The following is a 19,208-nucleotide window of genomic DNA, read 5'->3' as shown; positions in this document are numbered from 1 at the left end:
AATTTATGTAAGCAGTTTGTAGTTCTAATAAATTGACACTGCTTTAAAATCATAACAGCTGAATACGAAGCAATAGACTATAAGATACACTAATTTGCATGTAAATCTTTCTGATAAAATGAGACGAGATAGCAACTGCTTTCAAAATTAGATATTAGATCTCTTCCATCAGTCACATTATTTAAGGTCAAATGTAAAAGCTTGGTTAAGTACATTTTAAAATTTGTTCTCCAAGCTATTAAATAAGTTACACAAAAATAAATGTGAAATCTGCATGCTTTTGAAGGATAATGGCTTAATTCTGAGAAATGGCAGGAAATCTATTTGCTCCCATTTTGATAAAAGCCCCACAATTGACAAAGTGTCAAAAGATCACTGCAAAGACAAATCAGGAGGAACACCAATTTTGTAGCCACCATTGTGGGTAATTATGCCTCCTACCAATCTGAAAAAAGCCGTCCAAAAATCCTATGCTGTGGACCTTCCCTTTTCAGATGCTAAAGTTGGGTATCATTTCTAAAGGCTTGCATAAATCCAGTAATGATGTAACTTTTTTTTTTAGTCAAAAGACATGAAAAATATTCAAATTCTCCAAGGTTGTAAACCAGGACAAATTGTAAACCAACTTGAAATATTTTGCAGAACACTAGTACCGGGATTAAGGAGTTAACTATAACATCACATAACTAGCTAGAAAAAAAGGAGTAACTTTGAATTGTGAGGGGCAATATACAAAACCAGTTTTTTTTAAAGACAATTAAAGATCATTAGACATATGACGTTCTTCGGGAAGTATATGCATAACAAGCGAGAAACGTTCTTTGAAAAAGAACCAATTCAAAAGCACAGTAATCAGTTTTGAAATTACAGAGCAACATACAAAAAGCTGGAGGAACTTAGTGGATCAGGCAGCACCAATGAAGGGAAATGGTCAGTCAATATTTTGGGTTGACACTCTGGATGGAAAGATAGCCAGCATAAAGGGCTAGCGTGTAGCAAGAATTGGCAGGCCATAGGTGGATCCAGGAAGGGGAAAATCAACAATTGTTGTTGTTGTTCCTCTTTGTGCCTTGTGGTGCATCAGACAGTAACTTTGCCATTTCTTTAGCATTTGTCTGTTTTTATTTACGAGGCTGAGTTGCTAGCTCGACATTTAACCCAGCACAGATGGAAACCATGCAAGGAGTCGGCTAGATTTGAACCCGGGACCACTCACCTTGAAGTCCAGTGTGGATGTCACTACACCCAGCTGGCTAAAAAAAAAGGTAGGTTCTGGAAATCGAAACAAAATGTGAAAAAGTGCTGGAAACAAAAAAAAAACAGGCCACACAGCAGCTTTTCTTCCACAAATACTGTCTGAATTGAATGTTCCCAGCAGGAAATTTTCTGCCTTGAAATGGAATTCCATGTTTACAAAGTCTCATCATATGAAATATCATTTCTGATTTCATATTTTAAGCATATGAATTTTACTGCCTGAATTTACCTCCAGAATGAGTTCCAGAGAGATTAAAAAAGTGTTATGCAAACTAGATTATATATCAAGAGAAGAACTCCACTAACGAAAGACACTATATGACAGCAAGAGATAGGGGCTTACTCAAACTGAAAGAAGTTTAGTTGCCTTACTTAAACTAGGGCAAATATAAAAGTGCAGATATTGACAATAATAGGAGAATTTATACAAAGCACACAAAGGCAGTGCATAAAAAAAGCACAAGAAAAATTGTGGAAGTAATAGCAAAAATCAGCACTTTAACTGTAAAGAATCAAAAGCCACAAAAATGATTAGTGGTGATACTCAAAACAGAAAGACTCACAAATGCTGAATAGTTGCACTGGGAATCCAGAAATTGCTGAATAATGGGCAAAAGAACATGCAAGATGTCACCAAAAAAAAAAATGGAATCACACATATGATGGTGAAGAAGAAAATGATGAAGTGGTGAATCCCCAGGAAAGATAGCTTTCATCAGGAGATTGAAGATTGTAACAGAGAAGCTACCCAGTGCCAAAACTATAATATCCCACAAGTTCTCTTGATTTAAAAAACATTCTTTTGGATTTTTCATAAATGTAGCTTCTCCATGAGCAATGGAACTGAGAAAACCAGAATCTCATATCTGTTAGTCTAACATGCATTGTCTACAAAGTACCACAATTTTTTTTTATTTAGGATACAGAGATCAAATATCTTGCAAACTTTCAATTCATCTGGGAGAACAGATAGTTTCTGATAAATAATAATCTTTGTTGAAGAGATGCCCAAAAGCTGTGAATAGGGGATTGAAGCTGACTGTTATTTATTGGATTTTCCAGAAGGCATTTAGTTGAGTTGTTCACAAGAGACAGATGAATTAAAGGCATATTATTAGTCTGTCTAAGGAACACATAGAGCAGCAAGAGGCAAAATAGGAACAGTTCACAGGTACTCAAATCAGTGGACCTCCAAGAAGAATACAACCTTGTCGTGGTTTGGAGGCTTACATACTTCAATGAGCTATGGAGACAGGGCTTTATGCTTGGCTCTTGGTAGGGTCACCTATACCAAACAGGTCAAAGGGTAGAGGCCAGACTAAAAGTCCAGTTCCAGTGGCTCAGCTCAGGACTAACAACCCTGACTAGAAAAACAAAATTGTTACGGAACGGCAAGGAAGAATCCTTCTGTATCTGAGTGTGATGGTATTCCAGAGACCCCATCCGGGTCTCGTATGACTAACAGTAGTGAAACTGAGAGGAAGCTGTTGACATGAAGAAGGAAGCCCTGAACACCGCCAGAGATGGGCGACCTTCATTGCCGCCCTAAATGCCCGTGGTGTAAGGGGCAGTGAGCAAATCAGTAGAATCTGAGTAGCAACACCTTACAAAGATCCATTCTGGAACTCTATATTGCTCCTTATATACTTAAATAACAGATGTAATGACTGACAATGGCATGGAGACCCACTTATCAAAATTTCCTATGACACAACAAAGCATGCATTATAAGCAAAGCTAACAGGAACAAAGCACAAAATGCCTTAGACTAACTAAATGGGCAAAACAAGGACAAGTGTGTTTCAATGCAACTGTATTTGGAACTAATAAAGAAATAGAGTGAGCAGTGATGAAAAACTAGATATAGTTGAGATCCAAGCAATACACACAAAATGCTGGAGGAACTCAGCAGAGCAGGCAACATCTATGGAAAAAGAGTACAATCGACATTCTGGGCAGAGACCCTCCAGAAGGACTGGAGAGAAAAGAAGTATCTTGACAAACCTCAGCGCCGGTGTCTTTTGAAATTGCAGGAGAGATCATTCACGATGCTGGACCATGAATGGGGGCGAATTTACATTCAGAATCATAAGAGTCATGCAGCACAGGAACAGGGTCTTTTTAACCACACCCCTCCCCCAATCCATTGTACAAATCCCATTTACTAATATTTAGTTTGGGGCCTTCTGTACATTACTGAGTAAGTGCTTCATTAGCTAGTTTAAGTGTTGTGAGAGCCTCTTCCTCCACCACCCACTCTTATCCAGCTTCTAACCACAGTCTGAGTGGGGGAAAAAATTCTTCCTTATATCCCCTGTGAACCTCTTGCCCCTACTATAAACAAATTTTAGCGACCTGCCAACGGAAAAAGTTTCCTACCTATGCCCTTCAGAATTCTGTATACTTCAGGACCCCGTACCTTTCCCCACTCCACGGAAAACAAACCCTATTTATCTGGTCACTCCTTGTAACTGACATGCTCTATTCTCAGCCACATCCAGGTGAACCTCTCTACATTGTTTTCAATGCAACCACATCCTTGCTAGAGTTAGCAACACAAAAAACAGCTGGAGGAACTCAGCAAGTCAGGCAAGATACCAATGATACAGTGAACTGAATGAACTAAGAGGCCAAAACTCAGTGAGGTAGATCAGGCTTCAGGTGGTGAGGAGGACTGAGGTGTCTCAAGCTAAGGTTCTTTTCTCAGAACACTGTCAACTGACTGTCACAGACATCTGAGTTTTAAAATATCCTAGGTAATCACACTATTCAGAATTTTAAAAACTACTAAATTCTCAAAATCCAGCAAAGTAGTGAGGTGAAAAATAACTATAAATTATTTCCTCAAGGTAAAATCTTGCCTTCTAAATCTGTTAGAATTATTTGAAGAAATAACAAGCAGGAGAGGCAAAGGAGAATCAGTTGATGTTGTGTACTTGAATTTTCAGAAGACCTTTGACAAGGTGCCACGTGAGCCTGTTTAATAAGCTACGAGCCCATGGTGTTACAAGAAGGATTGGGTAAAGCAGTGGCTGATTAGCAGGAGGCAAAGAGTGGGAATAAAAGGAGACTTTTCTGGTTGGCTGCTGGTGACTAGTTGCTCCACAGGGGTCTGGATGGAACAGATTCTTTTTATGTTAAATCTCGATGATTTGGATGATGGAATTGATGGCTTTGTTACAACGTTTTTAGATGATATGAAGATAGATGGAGGGGCAGGTAGTTTTGAGGAAGTAGAGAGGCTATAGAAGAACTTAGACAGATTAGGAGAATGGGCAAAGAAGTGGCAGGAAGTGTATGGTCATGCACTTTGGTAAAGAAATAAAAGGGTTGACTATTTTCTAAAAGGAGAGAAAATACAAAAATCTGAAGTGTAAAGGGATTTGGGAGTCCTTGTGCAGGATTCCCTAAAGGTTAATTTGCAGGTTGAGCCTGTGATGAGGAAGGCAAATGCAATGTTAGTACTCATTTCAAGAGGACTAGAATATAAAGTCAAGGATGTACGTTTGTAATTTTGAGGTTTATAATCATTGGTGAGGCCTCACTTGGAGTATTGTGAGCAGTTAGATAGGTACATGGAGCTTAGAAAAATAGAGTGTTATGCAGTAGGGTAATTCTAGGCAATTTCTGGAGAAGGTTACATGGTCGACACAGCATTGTGGGCCAAAGGGCCTGTGATGTGCTGTAGATTTCTATGTTTTGGGTCCTTAATTTTAGAAAGGATGTGCCGAAACTGGAGAGAGTTCAAACGAGGTTCACAAAAATGATTCCAGGATTAAACTGATTGTCTGATGAAAAGCATTTGATGGCTCTAGGCATGTACACACCGGAATTCAGAAGAATGAGGGGTGACCTAATTGAAACCTATTGAATGGTGAAAGGCCTTGACAGAGTGGATGTGGAGAGGATGTTTCCTATGGTGGGAGTGTCTAAGACCAGAGGCGACAGTCTCAGTATAGAGGGATGTCCTTTTAGAACAGAATTGAGGAATTTTGTTTTAAATCTCCAATATTGTCTTAAATACAATAATTTCTTCAACATGAAGGGTTTCAGCTCAAAACTTCGACTGTTTACTCTTCTCCATAGGTGCTACCTGGCCTGCTGAGTTCCTCCAGCATTGTGTGTGTGTTTCCTGCATTATCCTTTTTTTTTGCTTGAGTTAAAAGTGAGGCACCATCATGCCTTCTCTGCCCTGGCAGAGACACCCTGGAACACATCGTCAGCAGCTGCCAAAACGCCCTGGCGAAGGCCACTACCGCTGGCGCCCTGACCAGGTGCTGAAGGCAGTGGCAGGAAGCACCTCCTTGCCCATTAACAGTCGGCACTCCCCGTCAATCCAGAAAGCCATTGGGCTCTGTCAAAGCTGGAGACCAACCACAGCCTCTGCCTAGATCACCAGCAAGCTTGCTCACCAGAGCGGCACACTGGCAACTGAAAATCAGTCTTGGCAAGCAATTAAAGTTCCACAACTTCATTACATCATCACACCTGAGGCCTGACATGGTCATTGTCAGAAACCTTGAAGCAGGTGGTCATGGTAGAACTGACGGTTTTTTTTTGGAAAGACTGGATTGATGAGGCATTTGAACACAAGAAAGCAAAATCCAGGAGTGAGTAGATCAGTGCCAGCGGCAAGGGTGGACAGCACAATGCAAGCTATAGAGGCAGGGTACAGAGGTTTTGCTGGTTGCTCACTGTGCAGAAACTACTTTCTTCTTGGCATTACAGGGGCTCCAAAGAAAAGTGCATCAGGACCGTCACTGAGGCTGCTGAGCAAGCCTCCAGAGATGTGACCCGGGACCAATGCTGATAGGACACGACCCAGGGCCTGATCAACCCGCCTGGGTCGCCTGGGCAAGAATGCCTGATGCTGAAAGACCCGAAGCACCCGATGACCCTAGGTTACATCACTTAGGATGTGTCCCAGTGCATCCTAGAATATTTGTCAGCAGTAGCGGCACAAGACCATCAAAGCTGGGACTTCTGTAAAATCATGTGAAGCCACTGATACAAGTGGAAGTCCACCAGCAGAATATGATATAGCGTGCCAGAGTTTAGCTAAGGAACCCAACAAGGAGTGCAAGGATTTGCCAGGTATTTCACTGGAAGACAGCAGATACGAGTGTTTAAAGTGTGGGTGATCGAGCTGCAAATTACAATCTACGGTGTGTTCATTTCCCCATTACCTCCACCCCCAAAACAGGCTCTACCGTGGCACAAGGCCTCACCACTGCAAGTTCAAATAAAGACTGATAGGAGGATGTGCAAAAGGTTAAGTGTAATTCTTCCTTTGTAGGTCAACGATGACAATACCACTCACTGCCAACTCCAAATTCTCGGTCAATGACAATATTCATTCAAATACTGGGAAGACTGGAATGGGAAAAATAATCTCAAAAGTATATGGGGGAAAATAGCATAGAATTTAGATTTTTTTTAAAAGAAGGTTGTGTAAAGATGCCAGCTTAAGCAGGATATGCTCACTGGCTGTGTTGAATGCTAGCACAATAAGGCTTTAATACTATAATTATCCCACTAACAATTTGCATTTAGATAAGCACCATTTTCAATTCATACAAGAGCCATTTATTTGTATGACACATTCTCTTATGACAAATATTGATCAAATGGACTTGTATTAAATAACACTGAGTTAACAATGAATTTGAAACATCGTAACCCAATGATATACGACACTAAGCAATATTTACACAAAGAATAATGAGCCCTGATAGCAAACAAAAACATCACATTCAGATTTTCAACCAAAGGCCAATTAAAGTTAATCCTACCTGACATGGTTACTACAAAATTTTACTAGTTGAGGTCGGTTGATAAATATTATCCTCATATCTTCTTGATCAGCTAGTGAGGTTTTCTCAGAGGTATCCTCAGCTTTCTCGTAACCTATATAAAAAGGAAGAAAATGTAAGATGTTCAAAACGTAAAGACCTATATATTGGGTAATGCCTACAATTCTGTCAGAACATAATAAATGGCTTCCTTCAGTGATGTTAGGCATCTATAATACCAACTTTCTATCTGCCTTCTCAATAATGTTGGCTCTTTTCCAATAACACAATTTTTTTCCTCTATGTTATGTGCAGTTTCCTCGTTTACTGAAAAAGTGATTAATTTTATCTAAGGTACAGATACAGAGAATGCATACAGGCAATACTGTTGATAAAAAGCACATTACAAAACAAATGACAAATGCATGAGGTGAGAAAACAAATACTTCCTTCAGAGAATCATACAGACAGAATGAAGACCCAAACAAAACACACAATCTTGTGTCCATCAATTTTCTTCACAATGAGTTGGACCCAGAAAAGGAGTTTAAGGGAAGGGATAAATTGTAGCTCTCCAAGCAAATTAGTAGATGTGAGAAGATACTAAAATTGATTATGTTGACTCTAGAGACCGCCTCTGGGACTGAATGACCTCAATCTAGATTGTTTTAGCAGTCTTAAAAGAATCAATTTTATTCAAAAAACAATGACAATTTTCTATACTCCATACACATGCATTAATGTATAACTTCTTTGAATTCATCTACATGTGGGGACTGAAGTCTCAACTATCGTCTGCTATAGAAATTATACAATAGTATTCAAATGCAAATCTCTACTGATGTTTCCTATGCTACTTCGTCATATGGGATAATTTCAATTTATCTTCTAATCTCACCTATGCACACCCCTCCCATCCACAACACACATGGGACGAATAGAAACACTGATGCAGTTCTACCTACTCAAGAACATTGGATCAAATGTGATTAACCCTGGATTAATGTAAAATTGATGGTTGTTGCAGGCCTGGTGGACTGAAGATCCTTTTTCCTGCTTTCCATAAGATCACGTTGCTACGATAATATAACACTTATAGATGAGTGATAAATATTGGCTTAGCTAGTGATGACCTGATCTTGAAAATGAAATCTTAAAATGCCTGGGACATATTAGAAGACAGAAAATCAATGGTAAAGGAGGAACTAAGGCAGACTCCAGAATCAGAATGAGAAATACAGTTTGCTAAGGTAGATAGACAACAGTTACCATTAAGTTGAAGAGAAATTTAGCTACCGTTAAGTTGAAGTGAAATTATGCAACCATACAAAGTCATCAACACTCCATTAATTCCCTAGTCACAGGAAAGTACTGTACATCCCTCAAAGTATTGCACAAGGAATGGATAGGACACTCAGAGGCAGGGAGCATCAACTTTATTACTGTCCCTAGAATGGAAGAACACAAAATGTTTGTCTATAGGAGGATAATTGCTTGTTAATGTACAAAACATTCAAATCTAAATTTAATTGACTTCCCTATGTCTTAATTAAAATACAAAATATTTTCCATGGTTCACCCTATACGAACAATGAAATTTAACTTCAGTTTTCTATATCACTTAAATCAGATTTGTCACATTCCATCTGTCACATACTTGAATTATCCAATGTCAAACCTCCTGGCAGGGAGGTTTGCTAAGACTACTGGGGAGAGTTTAAACTAGAATTGCTGGGGGGGTGGGAACTGAACTGAAGAGACTGTAGAAGGGGCAGTTAGCTTACAAATAGAGAAAGCATGGAGGCAGTGTGAGAGGGAGGATAGGCAGGTGATAGAGAAGGGATACGCTCAGACTGATGATTTGAGATGTGTCTACTTTAATGCAAGAAGCATCATGAACAAAGCGGATGAGTTTAGTACTTGGAGCTATGCTGTTGTGGCAATTACAGAGACTTGAATGGGTCAAGGGCAGGAATGGTTGCTTAAGAGTGTCAGGCTTTAGATACTTCAGAAAGGATGGGGAGGAGGCAAAAGAGATGGGGGCATGGCACTGCTGATCAGAAATAGTGTCATGGCTGCAGAAAAGGCGGAAGTCATGGAGGGATTGCCTACTAAGTCTCTGTGGGTGCAAGTTAGGAACAGGAAGGGATCAAAAACTCTACTGGGTGTTTTTTTTTTATATAGACCACCCAATAGTAACAGGGACATGGCGGAGCAGATAGGGAGGCAGATTCTGGAAAGATGTAATAATAACAGGGTCGTCGTTGGGGGAGATTTTAATTTCCCCAATATTGATTGGCATCGTCCTACAGCAAGGGGTTTAGGTAGGTGTGTTCAGGAAGGTTTCTTGACACAATTTGTAGATAACCCTACAAGAGGAGAGGCTATACTTGATCTGGTATTGGGAAATGAACCTGGTCAGCTGTCAGGTCTTTCAGTGGGAGAGCATTTTGGAGAGAGTGATCAGAATTCCATTTCCTTTACCATAGCATTGGAGGGGAATAGGAACAGACAAGTTAGGAAAGCGTTTAATTGGAGCAAGGGAAAATATGAAGCTATCAGGCAGAAACTTGGAAGCATAAATTGGGAACAGATGTTCTCAGGGAAATGTACGGCAGAAATGTGGCAAATGTTTGAGGGATATTTGCAAGACGTTCTGCATGGGTATGTTCCAATGAGACAGGGAAAAATGGTAGGGAACAGGAATCATGGTGTACAAAGGTTGTTGATAATCTACTCAAGAAAAAAAAAGCTTATGAAAGGTTCAAAAAACTAGGTAATGATAGAGATCTAGAAGATTATAAGGCTAGCAGGTAGGAGCTTAAGAATGAAATTACGAGAGCCAGAAGAGGGCAAGAGAAGACCTTGGCAGGCAGGATTAAGGAAAACCCCAAGGCATTCTACAGGTAAGTGAAATGAGGAGGATAAGACGTGAGAGAATAGGACCAATCAAGTGTGACAGAGGAAAAGTGTGTATGGAACCGGAGGAGATAGCAGAGGTACTTAATGAATACTTTATTTCAGTATTCACTACGGAAAAGGACCTTTGCGATTGTAGGGATGATTTACAGCGGACTGAAAAGCTTGAGCATAAAGACATTAAGAAAAAGGATGCGCTGGTGCTTTTGGAAAGCATCAAATTGGATAACTCACCAGGTCCAAACAAGATATACCCCAGGCTACGGTGGGAGGCGAGGGAGGAGATTGCTGAGCCTCTGGAAATGATCTTTGCATCATCAGTGGGGACGAGAGAGGTTCCGTAGGATTGGAGGGTTGCAGATGTTGTTCCCTTATTCAAGAAAAGGAGTAGAGATAGAAAGGGAGTAGAGATAGCCCAGGAAATTATGGACCAGTGAGTCTTACATCAATGGTTGGTAAGTTGATGGAGAAGTTCCTGAGAGGCAGGATTTATGAACACTTGGAGATACATGATATGAATAGGATTAGTCAACATGGCTTCGTTAAAGGCAGGTCGTGCCTTTCGACCCTGATTGAGTTTTTTGAGGATGTGACTAAAAACATTGATGAAAGTAGAGCAAATGCCTTGCTATGGATTTCAGCAAGGCATTTAATAAGGTACCCCATGCAAGGCTTATTGAGAAAGTAAGGAAGCATGGGATCCAAGGAGACCTTGCTTTGTGGATCCAGAATTGGCTTGCACACAGAAGGCAAAGAGTGGCTGTAGAGGGTCATATTCTGCATTGAAGTCGGTGACCAGTGGCGTGCCTCAGGGATCTGTTCTGGGACCCCTACTCTTCATGATTTTTATAAATGACCTGGATGAGGAAGTGGAGGGATGGATTAGTAAATTTGCTGATGACACAAAGGTTGGGGGTGCTGTGGATAGTGTGGAGGGCTGTCAGAGGTTACAGCGGGACATCGATAGGATGCAAAATTGGGCTGAGAAGTGGCAGATGGAGTTCAATCCAGATAAGTGTGAGATGGTTCATTTTGGTAGGTCAAATATGATGGCAGAATATAGTATTAATGGTAAGACTCTTGGCAGTGTGGAGGATCAGAGCGATCTTTGGGTCCGAGTCCATAGGACATTTAAAGCTGCTGCGCTGGTTGATTGTGTGGTTAAGAAGACACACAGTGCATTGGCCTTCATCAACTGTGGGATTTAGTTTAAGAGCCGAGAGGTAATATTACAGCCATATAGGAACTTGGTCAGACCCCACTTGGGAGTACTGTGCTCAGTTCTGGTGCCTCACTACAGGAAGGATGTGGAAACTATAGAAAGGGTGCAGAGGAGATTTACAAGGACGTTGCCTGGATTGGGGAGCATGCCCAATGAGAATAGGTTGAGTGAACTTGGCCTTTTCTCCTTGGAAGAAAAGAGGATGAGAGGTGACCTGAGAGATGTGTATAAGATGATGAGAAGCACTGATCGTGTAGATACCCAGAGGCTTTTTCCCAGGGCTGATAAGGCTAGCATGAGAGGGCACAGTTTTGAAGTGCTTGGAAGTAGGTACAGAGGAGATATTAGGGTTAAGTTGTTTTTTTTTACGCAGAGGGTTGTGAATGCATGGAATGGACTGTGGTGGAGGCGGATACAATAGGGCCTTTTAAGAGGCTCCTGGATAGACACATGAAGCTTAGAAGAAGAGAGGGCTATGGGTAACCGTAGGTAATTTCTAAAGTAAGTACATATTTGGCATGGCATTGTGGGCCAAAGGGCCTGTATTGTGTTGCAGGTTTTATATGTTTCTATGTTTTCTGAAGCCCAATGGGTTAAGTTCATAACAGGAAGCTGAAGAATCACAGTGGTCATCATTAACAGCCACAGCTCTGCAAAACTTTACAAGTTCTGTCACTCTCACAGCCACAAGATGTATCGCTTCATCTTTCGCTTCCTGTGAGAGTGGAATAGAAATTCACTTACATGATGATATCAGAAACTGCTCTGTCCAAGGTACTTCTCACATGAAAATTTAGAGGTCTGGTGGTTTTTTTTTTTTGCATCTTCATGTTGATGTCTAGCTTTGCTATGACCAGCAAAATAAAAACCTGTTTCCTCTTTTACTTCTCTGGGAAGGAACTCTTCCACTCTTGTCAATCAATCCTCTCTGGGGCCACATATCCACCAGCATAGAAAGTCAACTATTTTAAGTAATAGAATTCAGAATACTAAATATTTGGTGATTTTAGCCTACCCTATAAAAGAGGACTGCTTTGATTTTAAGATAGCTCAGTACAAGTGACAAAAAAAAAAAATCGGTATTATTGCTTTCAACCTAGGTAGTTCTTGCAGATTAATTGCGTGCAATTCAGATAACTGTACAAGTTAAAACTTAAATGGAGCTACAATAAATATATTAAAATGTACAATAAATCTAACAAAACAATTTGCATATTGAAATTGTAAACTCAGAGTCAGCACCACACAATGATCATTATGATAAGCGGCAACTGAAGATACTGAGATTGAATCCAGTGGCCATCCACACATCCAGATGCAGAGAAATGATCTGGCTCAGCCTTGCTTCCAGAAAGTCATTCTGCGGAGTGAAGCAGGCCACGGACAGTGACTGGGTTTCTAGTGGCAGGTTCTGAGCATCTGCACCCACACACTCCCACTAGCCTTTGCAAACCTGATGATAACAAAGTTATCCGAACTGTGTTCCAATGCCTCTGATAATGAAACATTTAGAAACAGTTCAAAGAAGGTCTTTTTAAAAGTAAATTAAAAGCAGTAGATAATTTTGTAGTTTAAAAAAAATGAGACCAGGCAAAACTGAACAACCCATTTGTAATTATTTTAGTCATGCTTATCAGTGGTGGGCCTAGCAACTGAGTAACAGGTTAAATGTGTTACACACACACAAAATGCTAGAGGAACTCGGCAGGTCAGGCAGCATCTATGGAGGGAAATAAACAGTGGACATTTCAAGCCAGAAACCCTTCACCATGACCAGCAAGGGGCACAAGCAGAATAAGAAGGTCGTGGGGTTGTGGTGAGGGAGTACAAGCTGACAGGTGATGCATGAAATCAGGTGATCGGTGTGCTGCTTGCATCTGCCATTCAGCTTATTTTGACAGCTGCGTTTCAACCTGCAAATGCAGAAGTCATCGAGTAACTGGCCTGCAAAAAAAAAAGCTGCCAATCAACCTCAGAGTAATAACCATAACTGAACATAACTGTTCATAATACTCAAAACCCAAGCTGTTACATCAATCATTTTTTTTGGATCAGGAGAAAACTTAACAAGTTTACCAACATGTGAAAAGAAAGTGAATATTCTTGCCCACAGTGGCCACAACAATTGCATGCAGAAGCTATTATTCGTTTTCCACTTGGCTGAATTCCCTGTCCAAACATAGATGAGCTTTTTCCAATATGAATGGCTCCAAGTTAAGAACTGTCAAAGAAACTATTTCCTTGGTCTCTGTAGTGACAAGCAAATGCCACACAACAAAGCCTAAAGCCAAGTCAATTAAAAATCAACACGGCCTGAAACAGATCTACCGGAACAAATGTTGTACCCTTCCAGTTGAAGCTCCAAGTACAATGAAAATGCATACATTCTCCTACTTATGGGGAAAGTTTACTCTTCTGGATTACACATTCACTTATTCATTTAGCAATAATGGACAAAGAACAAATAATAGAACATGTAGATTTCACTAGCAACACACACAAAATGCTGGTGGAATGCAGCAGGCCAGGCAGCATCTATAGGAAGAGGTACAGTTGACATTTTGGGCCAAGACCCTTCGTCAAGACTAACTGAAAGAAGAGGTAGTCAGAGATTCGAAAGTGGGAGGGGGAGGGGGAGATCCGAAATGATAGAAGACAGGAGGGGGAGGGATGATGCTAAGAGCTGGAAAATTGATTGGCAAAAGGGAAACAGAGCTGGAGAAGGGGGAGGATCATGGGACGGGAGGCTGAGGGAGAAAGAAAGGGGGAGGGGAGCCCAGAGGAAGATAGAGAGCAGGCAAGGATTGATTGTGAGAAGGACAGAGAGAAAGAAAATGAGGGGGGGGGGGAGAGAGAGAATAAAAATAAATAAATAAATAAATAAATAAGGGATGGGGTGGCGGGGGGGATTTTACTGTCCTTTTTGCTATTCGCCTTCTGCTGAAACAGATCTCTGGCAGATGCCATCCGCCTCTCCCTACACTCATCTCTGGAACATCTGGACTGTAAAGGCACCTACATCAGATTATCTACTGAGTACAGCTCCAACTTCAATACCATAATCCCATCAAATTCATCACCAAACTCCAGACTCTGTCTGCAATTGGATCATTGATTTCATAAAGAAAAATGATCCCTATGAATAGGTAGCAGCAGAACCTACACCATGGTTAATCTATACTGCGGTACTCCACAAGGTTACATCTTCAGCCCTCAACTCTATCCCCTGTACACTCGTGACAGTGTGGCCAAATCCTAGTCCAACTTCATCTACAAGTTTGCAGATGACACCACCATACTGGGGTGTGACTCAAATAACAATGAGTCAACAACAAGAAGAGTAATAACTGTTCCCTCATGCCACCAAAACAAAAGAACTGGTCAGCGGTTTCTATCTACATTGACGGTGCTAAGGTTGAGAGTGTTAATAGCAGCAAGTCCTAACAGTACTCATCACCAACAGTCTGTATTTGATCTGATTTTTTTAATTCTTAGATTAGATTGTTTGATTGTTTTTTTTCAACAATTATCTGCTTGTATTTTATATAATTACTTATAATCTTTTATTTTATATAAATTACAAGCAACTACTTACTATGATTCCGAGTAGCTATATTATGTGCCTAAGAGTTTAGTATGCTTCTAGTGGCTATACAAAATAGTTCTGGAAATTTCCTGGTTCTGCATTAAATACTTTCTCATTGGTTAACTTTGTAATATAGTATTCGAAGGAGTATATTCTAATCTTAGTAGTATAAAATAGCTGTTTTATGCTAGGTGGAATCTTTAGTTTCTCTGTTCTTCAACCAGTTGACCCCCTATCATGGTCTGTTTCAATTTCTCTTTGTTTTATCAACTTCCAATAAAATGCTCATAAAGCAACAAGTTTTGTGCCCTTTCCTGACTTAGAAAAGAATGTTGGATTTAAACACTAGAATCCATCACTTGTCCTTTTCCAATCGCATGGATCCCTTGGCCAGGAATGCGCACCAGTGCCTTTACTTCATCAAACAAAACGATTGGAATTAGCTGTCACAATAATAAACTAACTCCAATTGCTGTGTAAGAATCACGAATGTATATTTTCATAAGCATCGGTACTGCATGAAAAGAGAGCTAGACTAGAAAGCAATTGCTTTCTTTGCCATTTGGTGACAGTGTGATTTGTCTAACCATTCAGATTAACTAGTTCTCCACATGCTTGCCTCTTTTTCCCCCTAAAGTGAAGCAAACAAGCCATACGCGTGGAAGATTTGTTATTTGCAGATTTTCTTTGAGAAATATTTTTCTATAGCATGCAAGTAACACATTTTTCTCATCTTTAAAGTTTTCAGCAATTATCGCTCAAAGGAGCAAAATCAAAACAGTTACCCTCATCCAAAATAAAACATGTTAAATCCACTGGAGACAGAAAATATTCACTCTAGAGAACATTGCCCACTGCAAGAGTCATACATTTTGATATTCATCTATTGATTTGAAAATGATTTGGCATTTGAATTGCCGAATTTTAACTCCACAGAAAAGGTTATCAAGGATAGAGCCTTAAAACAGCCTCTGGATATCTTCAATCTCAGAACTGGATGTCAGGTATTCATCTTTAATTTAAATGACAGGACTATATACTATAATCCCTCGATTTGCACCTAAAGGCTGCATTCTTCACTGCAGCATACACAAAAAGCTGAAGGGACTCCTGACATCCCGAAGAAGGGTCTCAGCCCGAACCAACTGTTTATTCCTTTCCATAAATGCTGCCTGACCTGCTGAGTTCCTCCAGCAGTTTACGTGCATGTTGCTCTCTAGATTTTCAATGTCTATAGAATCTTCTGTTTATCCTTCTCTGCAATCCCATCTGAAACACTGGGAAAAGTGTTGTTTCCTGATTTCTGGTTTAGTTTCCTCCCCCATAATATTATTTTATACCATATTCAATATTAGAGAACATGTACTTAAGCTGAAAGGGGGAAGTTGAAATTGAGATGTGTGGAGTAGGTTTTAGTTTTATAAACAATGAGTTATAGGTGTCTGGAATCAACAGCCAGGAGTACCACCTCAAGCAGATATGACAACAGTTTCCAAAATTATTTAAACAGACATGTGAATATGCAGAAAATAGACGGATAGTTAACTGTATGCAACCAGAAGAGATTTCATTGAACTTAGATCTGTGTTCGACACAGACATTATAAGCCAAATGGCTTGATCCTATGGTGTACTTTCTATGTTCTAACAAAGCTGACTCTCAAATTACTTATGGCACATTTCCTGGGCTTTATATTGTTACCACTGCCAAAGGTTACTATGCAAATGCAACAACAGATTAGGGATTGCAATAGATGCCAAGTGCAAAGAACAGACAGAACACAAAAGGTCTGTCTCATATATATTAGCTCTGAATCAGTCACAGTTACAAGGTTGAGGCTCCTGATGTCCAAATATCTCTTATACAACAATTTGCAACAGTATCCTCACTGTTTGCTCCTTTAAAGTACATTTTTAGAATATTCAACAAATTAGCAATTGAGCACCCAAGGTCAAAGATTTTTTTGTCATCACTTAAGTACAGAAATGGTCCATTATTTAATCTTGCTACATCATGTATGGCAAACCATTGGCCAGATCATCTCCCAACGACTCACTTCGTGTACTGCCTTCAACATTAGAGATCTAGGTTCCTTGACACGAGTTTCCCAGTACAGATTGGGCAATTGCTTTGTGTTTCAGTCTGAAGAGGCTGCCCAGAGCTTACTATTGCCAACCTTTTCAATCCTCCACCTGTCTCTGATGCGTCTGCAGTCTCCTGAAGTGATCTGTTTCAAGATTGAAGAACAGAACCTCCAGCTTCCAGCTCCACATGTAGCAGACTTTGTGGCTTCATTTGAAATTCAACAACCTCAGGTTATTTGCTTGCTCACAACTGGCTTGTTCTTCTTTTGGTTAGCATCTGTGATATTAACAGTTTCCCTCTCTCTTCCCCCCACCCCCAATACACTGGGTATTTCATATACCCCTGATCTGCATTTTATAACTTCAAAAAAATCATGTTCCTTTGCTTGTTTTCTCACTCCCTCTTTACTTGCCCTGTTTAACCAGATAGCTTCATCAACAAACAAAAAAATCCCTACACCAGTTTCAGCTTGCACAAGAGATATTCCTTGTGTTCTCTCTCTCCTTTTCCATTCTCTCTGTAGCTTATAACTGTTGGATTTTTTTTAAATCTTTTATTATACATAAACTTTATCAGAAACAATGATCATCTTTCTCTATCCACAGATACTGCATGACCTGCTGAGTACGTTTAGCATTTTTAAACATTTTAATGCACATTTTCCAAATACAGGGAGTTTAATGCATTGGCCCAATAAACTGGAGCAGGCTCCAAGCAGCCAGAAACATTTGATTTAATCAGATGTTTTTTTAAAAAAGACTAACAATTAAAAACAAAGCAAAAGAAATGGAAAGAAACCTAGCAGCAATTACCTGCACTTACCTTAAACCCCCCCCCATGCCGCCCCTGGGTCAGAGGCCACATTAATTGAATAGGAGTGTCATATGCAGGTCTCTAGCCTAAAACTAAGGGGCCAGTTGTGAAGTGCAAGTCACCTCCTCTCCTCAATGTCGGCAATCCACTACTCAATCTGAATTGCACAACAAAACTGTGTGGTTGACATTTTGGTCACTGAATATCTAGTTACCAGAAATACTGCTATTGCCTGCTGCTGGTATACAAAATTTAGCCCCGTGTACATCATGCTAAGCCTCTTACAGATAAAACCAGACTACAAGACCTGGGAGATCACAATACATCGAGGAACAGGAGACCTCAAATGATATTCTAAATTCAATTTAAGATGGTGAAATTTAAAAATTAATACCAAGGTCATTCCTTTCTAAATCTACAAGTCGAGAAAAGTCAACTAAGGCAATCAGCTTGGACTTTGCTTTAATTAATCACAGACCACAAAAAAGAAATGTACTATATTTCATCCATAACTTCATTAAAGAAAATACCGCATGTATTCCAAGTTCAGTCAAGCAGCTAAGCATCAGAATAGCAAATACAAGAATAATTTCTAGTTTTCTCCAGATCAGCATTATAACCAGAAGTTGAAAATCCATTGACTTGGCATGCCAACGCTCCTGGTCTGGAAGGAAACTAATGTCTAGGTTCCTTCAATGTGACTGTCTCTCTTCACTACCATTTTACAATCCTCGGCATTTCCATTTCTCTTCTGTCAGAGTTGAACTCCTTTATCCACAGTCATTTTTATTTTCACATTGATCTTTTGCTTTCATTGCCATCAAAATCTTTGTTTGCCACTCTGCGAGGCCTTAGAGTGAAGTTACTTGTTGTTCTGTCTAGACCTCAATTACGTATGATTGATATTTTGCCCACAGTTCCTGCCATTCCTGTTGTGTACTCTTATGTTTTGAAGTATGCTGGTTCACAACCTTTGAAAAGATTTTATTTTGAATTTGATTTGCATTTCCGCTCCTCCTCTTGCTATGAGAAGGTGAGAGCAGTTACAATACCCAAAGATACAAGCAAAATTCATTCTGAGGGGGCAGGATAAAAAGAATCTCAATCACATATGCTCATTCTAAGGCTGTTAAGTTGCCAAAAACTGAGTTGCTTAGATGCATGCACACCAATAGGAAAAAGAGTGTGAGAAAACATCCTCATCTCCGATTCACGTGCTCCTTACAGTAAAAGTTAACACTTCCTTTTCCATTTTGCACTGATGTAATGCCAGAGAAAGCATTACAAACAACTCCAACTAAGCTATTATATGTATTTAGTAAAATCAACAGATTTTCTCCACTAACTGCCATGTATAGTTTACAACATTCAGATGTGTACAAATATCAAGCTTTGTGCTATTTTAGAAAGCAGAAGGAAGTTCTGTCCATCCCATACACTTACAGTCACTACGCCCTCAAAATTGTAATTTCCTTATTATTTTCAATATTACGAGTTAATATTGCTCAGCACCACTAATAAAAATGCGCACTCT

The 19,208-nt window shown here is 39.9% G+C and overlaps 1 protein-coding gene across 4 annotated transcripts in view; it reads right to left on the bottom strand.

The window, feature by feature from the left end:
- Positions 1-19,208, bottom strand: part of atp8a1 (ATPase phospholipid transporting 8A1) — a 358,923-nt gene that overhangs the window by 294,469 nt on the left and 45,246 nt on the right. For all 4 annotated transcript variants that reach the window (XM_063043220.1, XM_063043222.1, XM_063043221.1 and 1 more), the window contains exon 2: positions 7,050-7,164. In XM_063043220.1, the coding sequence (XP_062899290.1) occupies positions 7,050-7,164 (115 nt within the window). The remainder of the gene's footprint in view (positions 1-7,049; positions 7,165-19,208) is intronic.

This window comes from Mobula hypostoma, chromosome 3 (assembly GCF_963921235.1).
Source record: "Mobula hypostoma chromosome 3, sMobHyp1.1, whole genome shotgun sequence".
Classification (NCBI taxonomy): Eukaryota; Metazoa; Chordata; class Chondrichthyes; order Myliobatiformes; family Myliobatidae; genus Mobula; species Mobula hypostoma.
The sequence above is the reverse complement of the archived record's forward strand: the minus strand, read 5'-3'. Positions and strand labels throughout refer to the sequence as shown.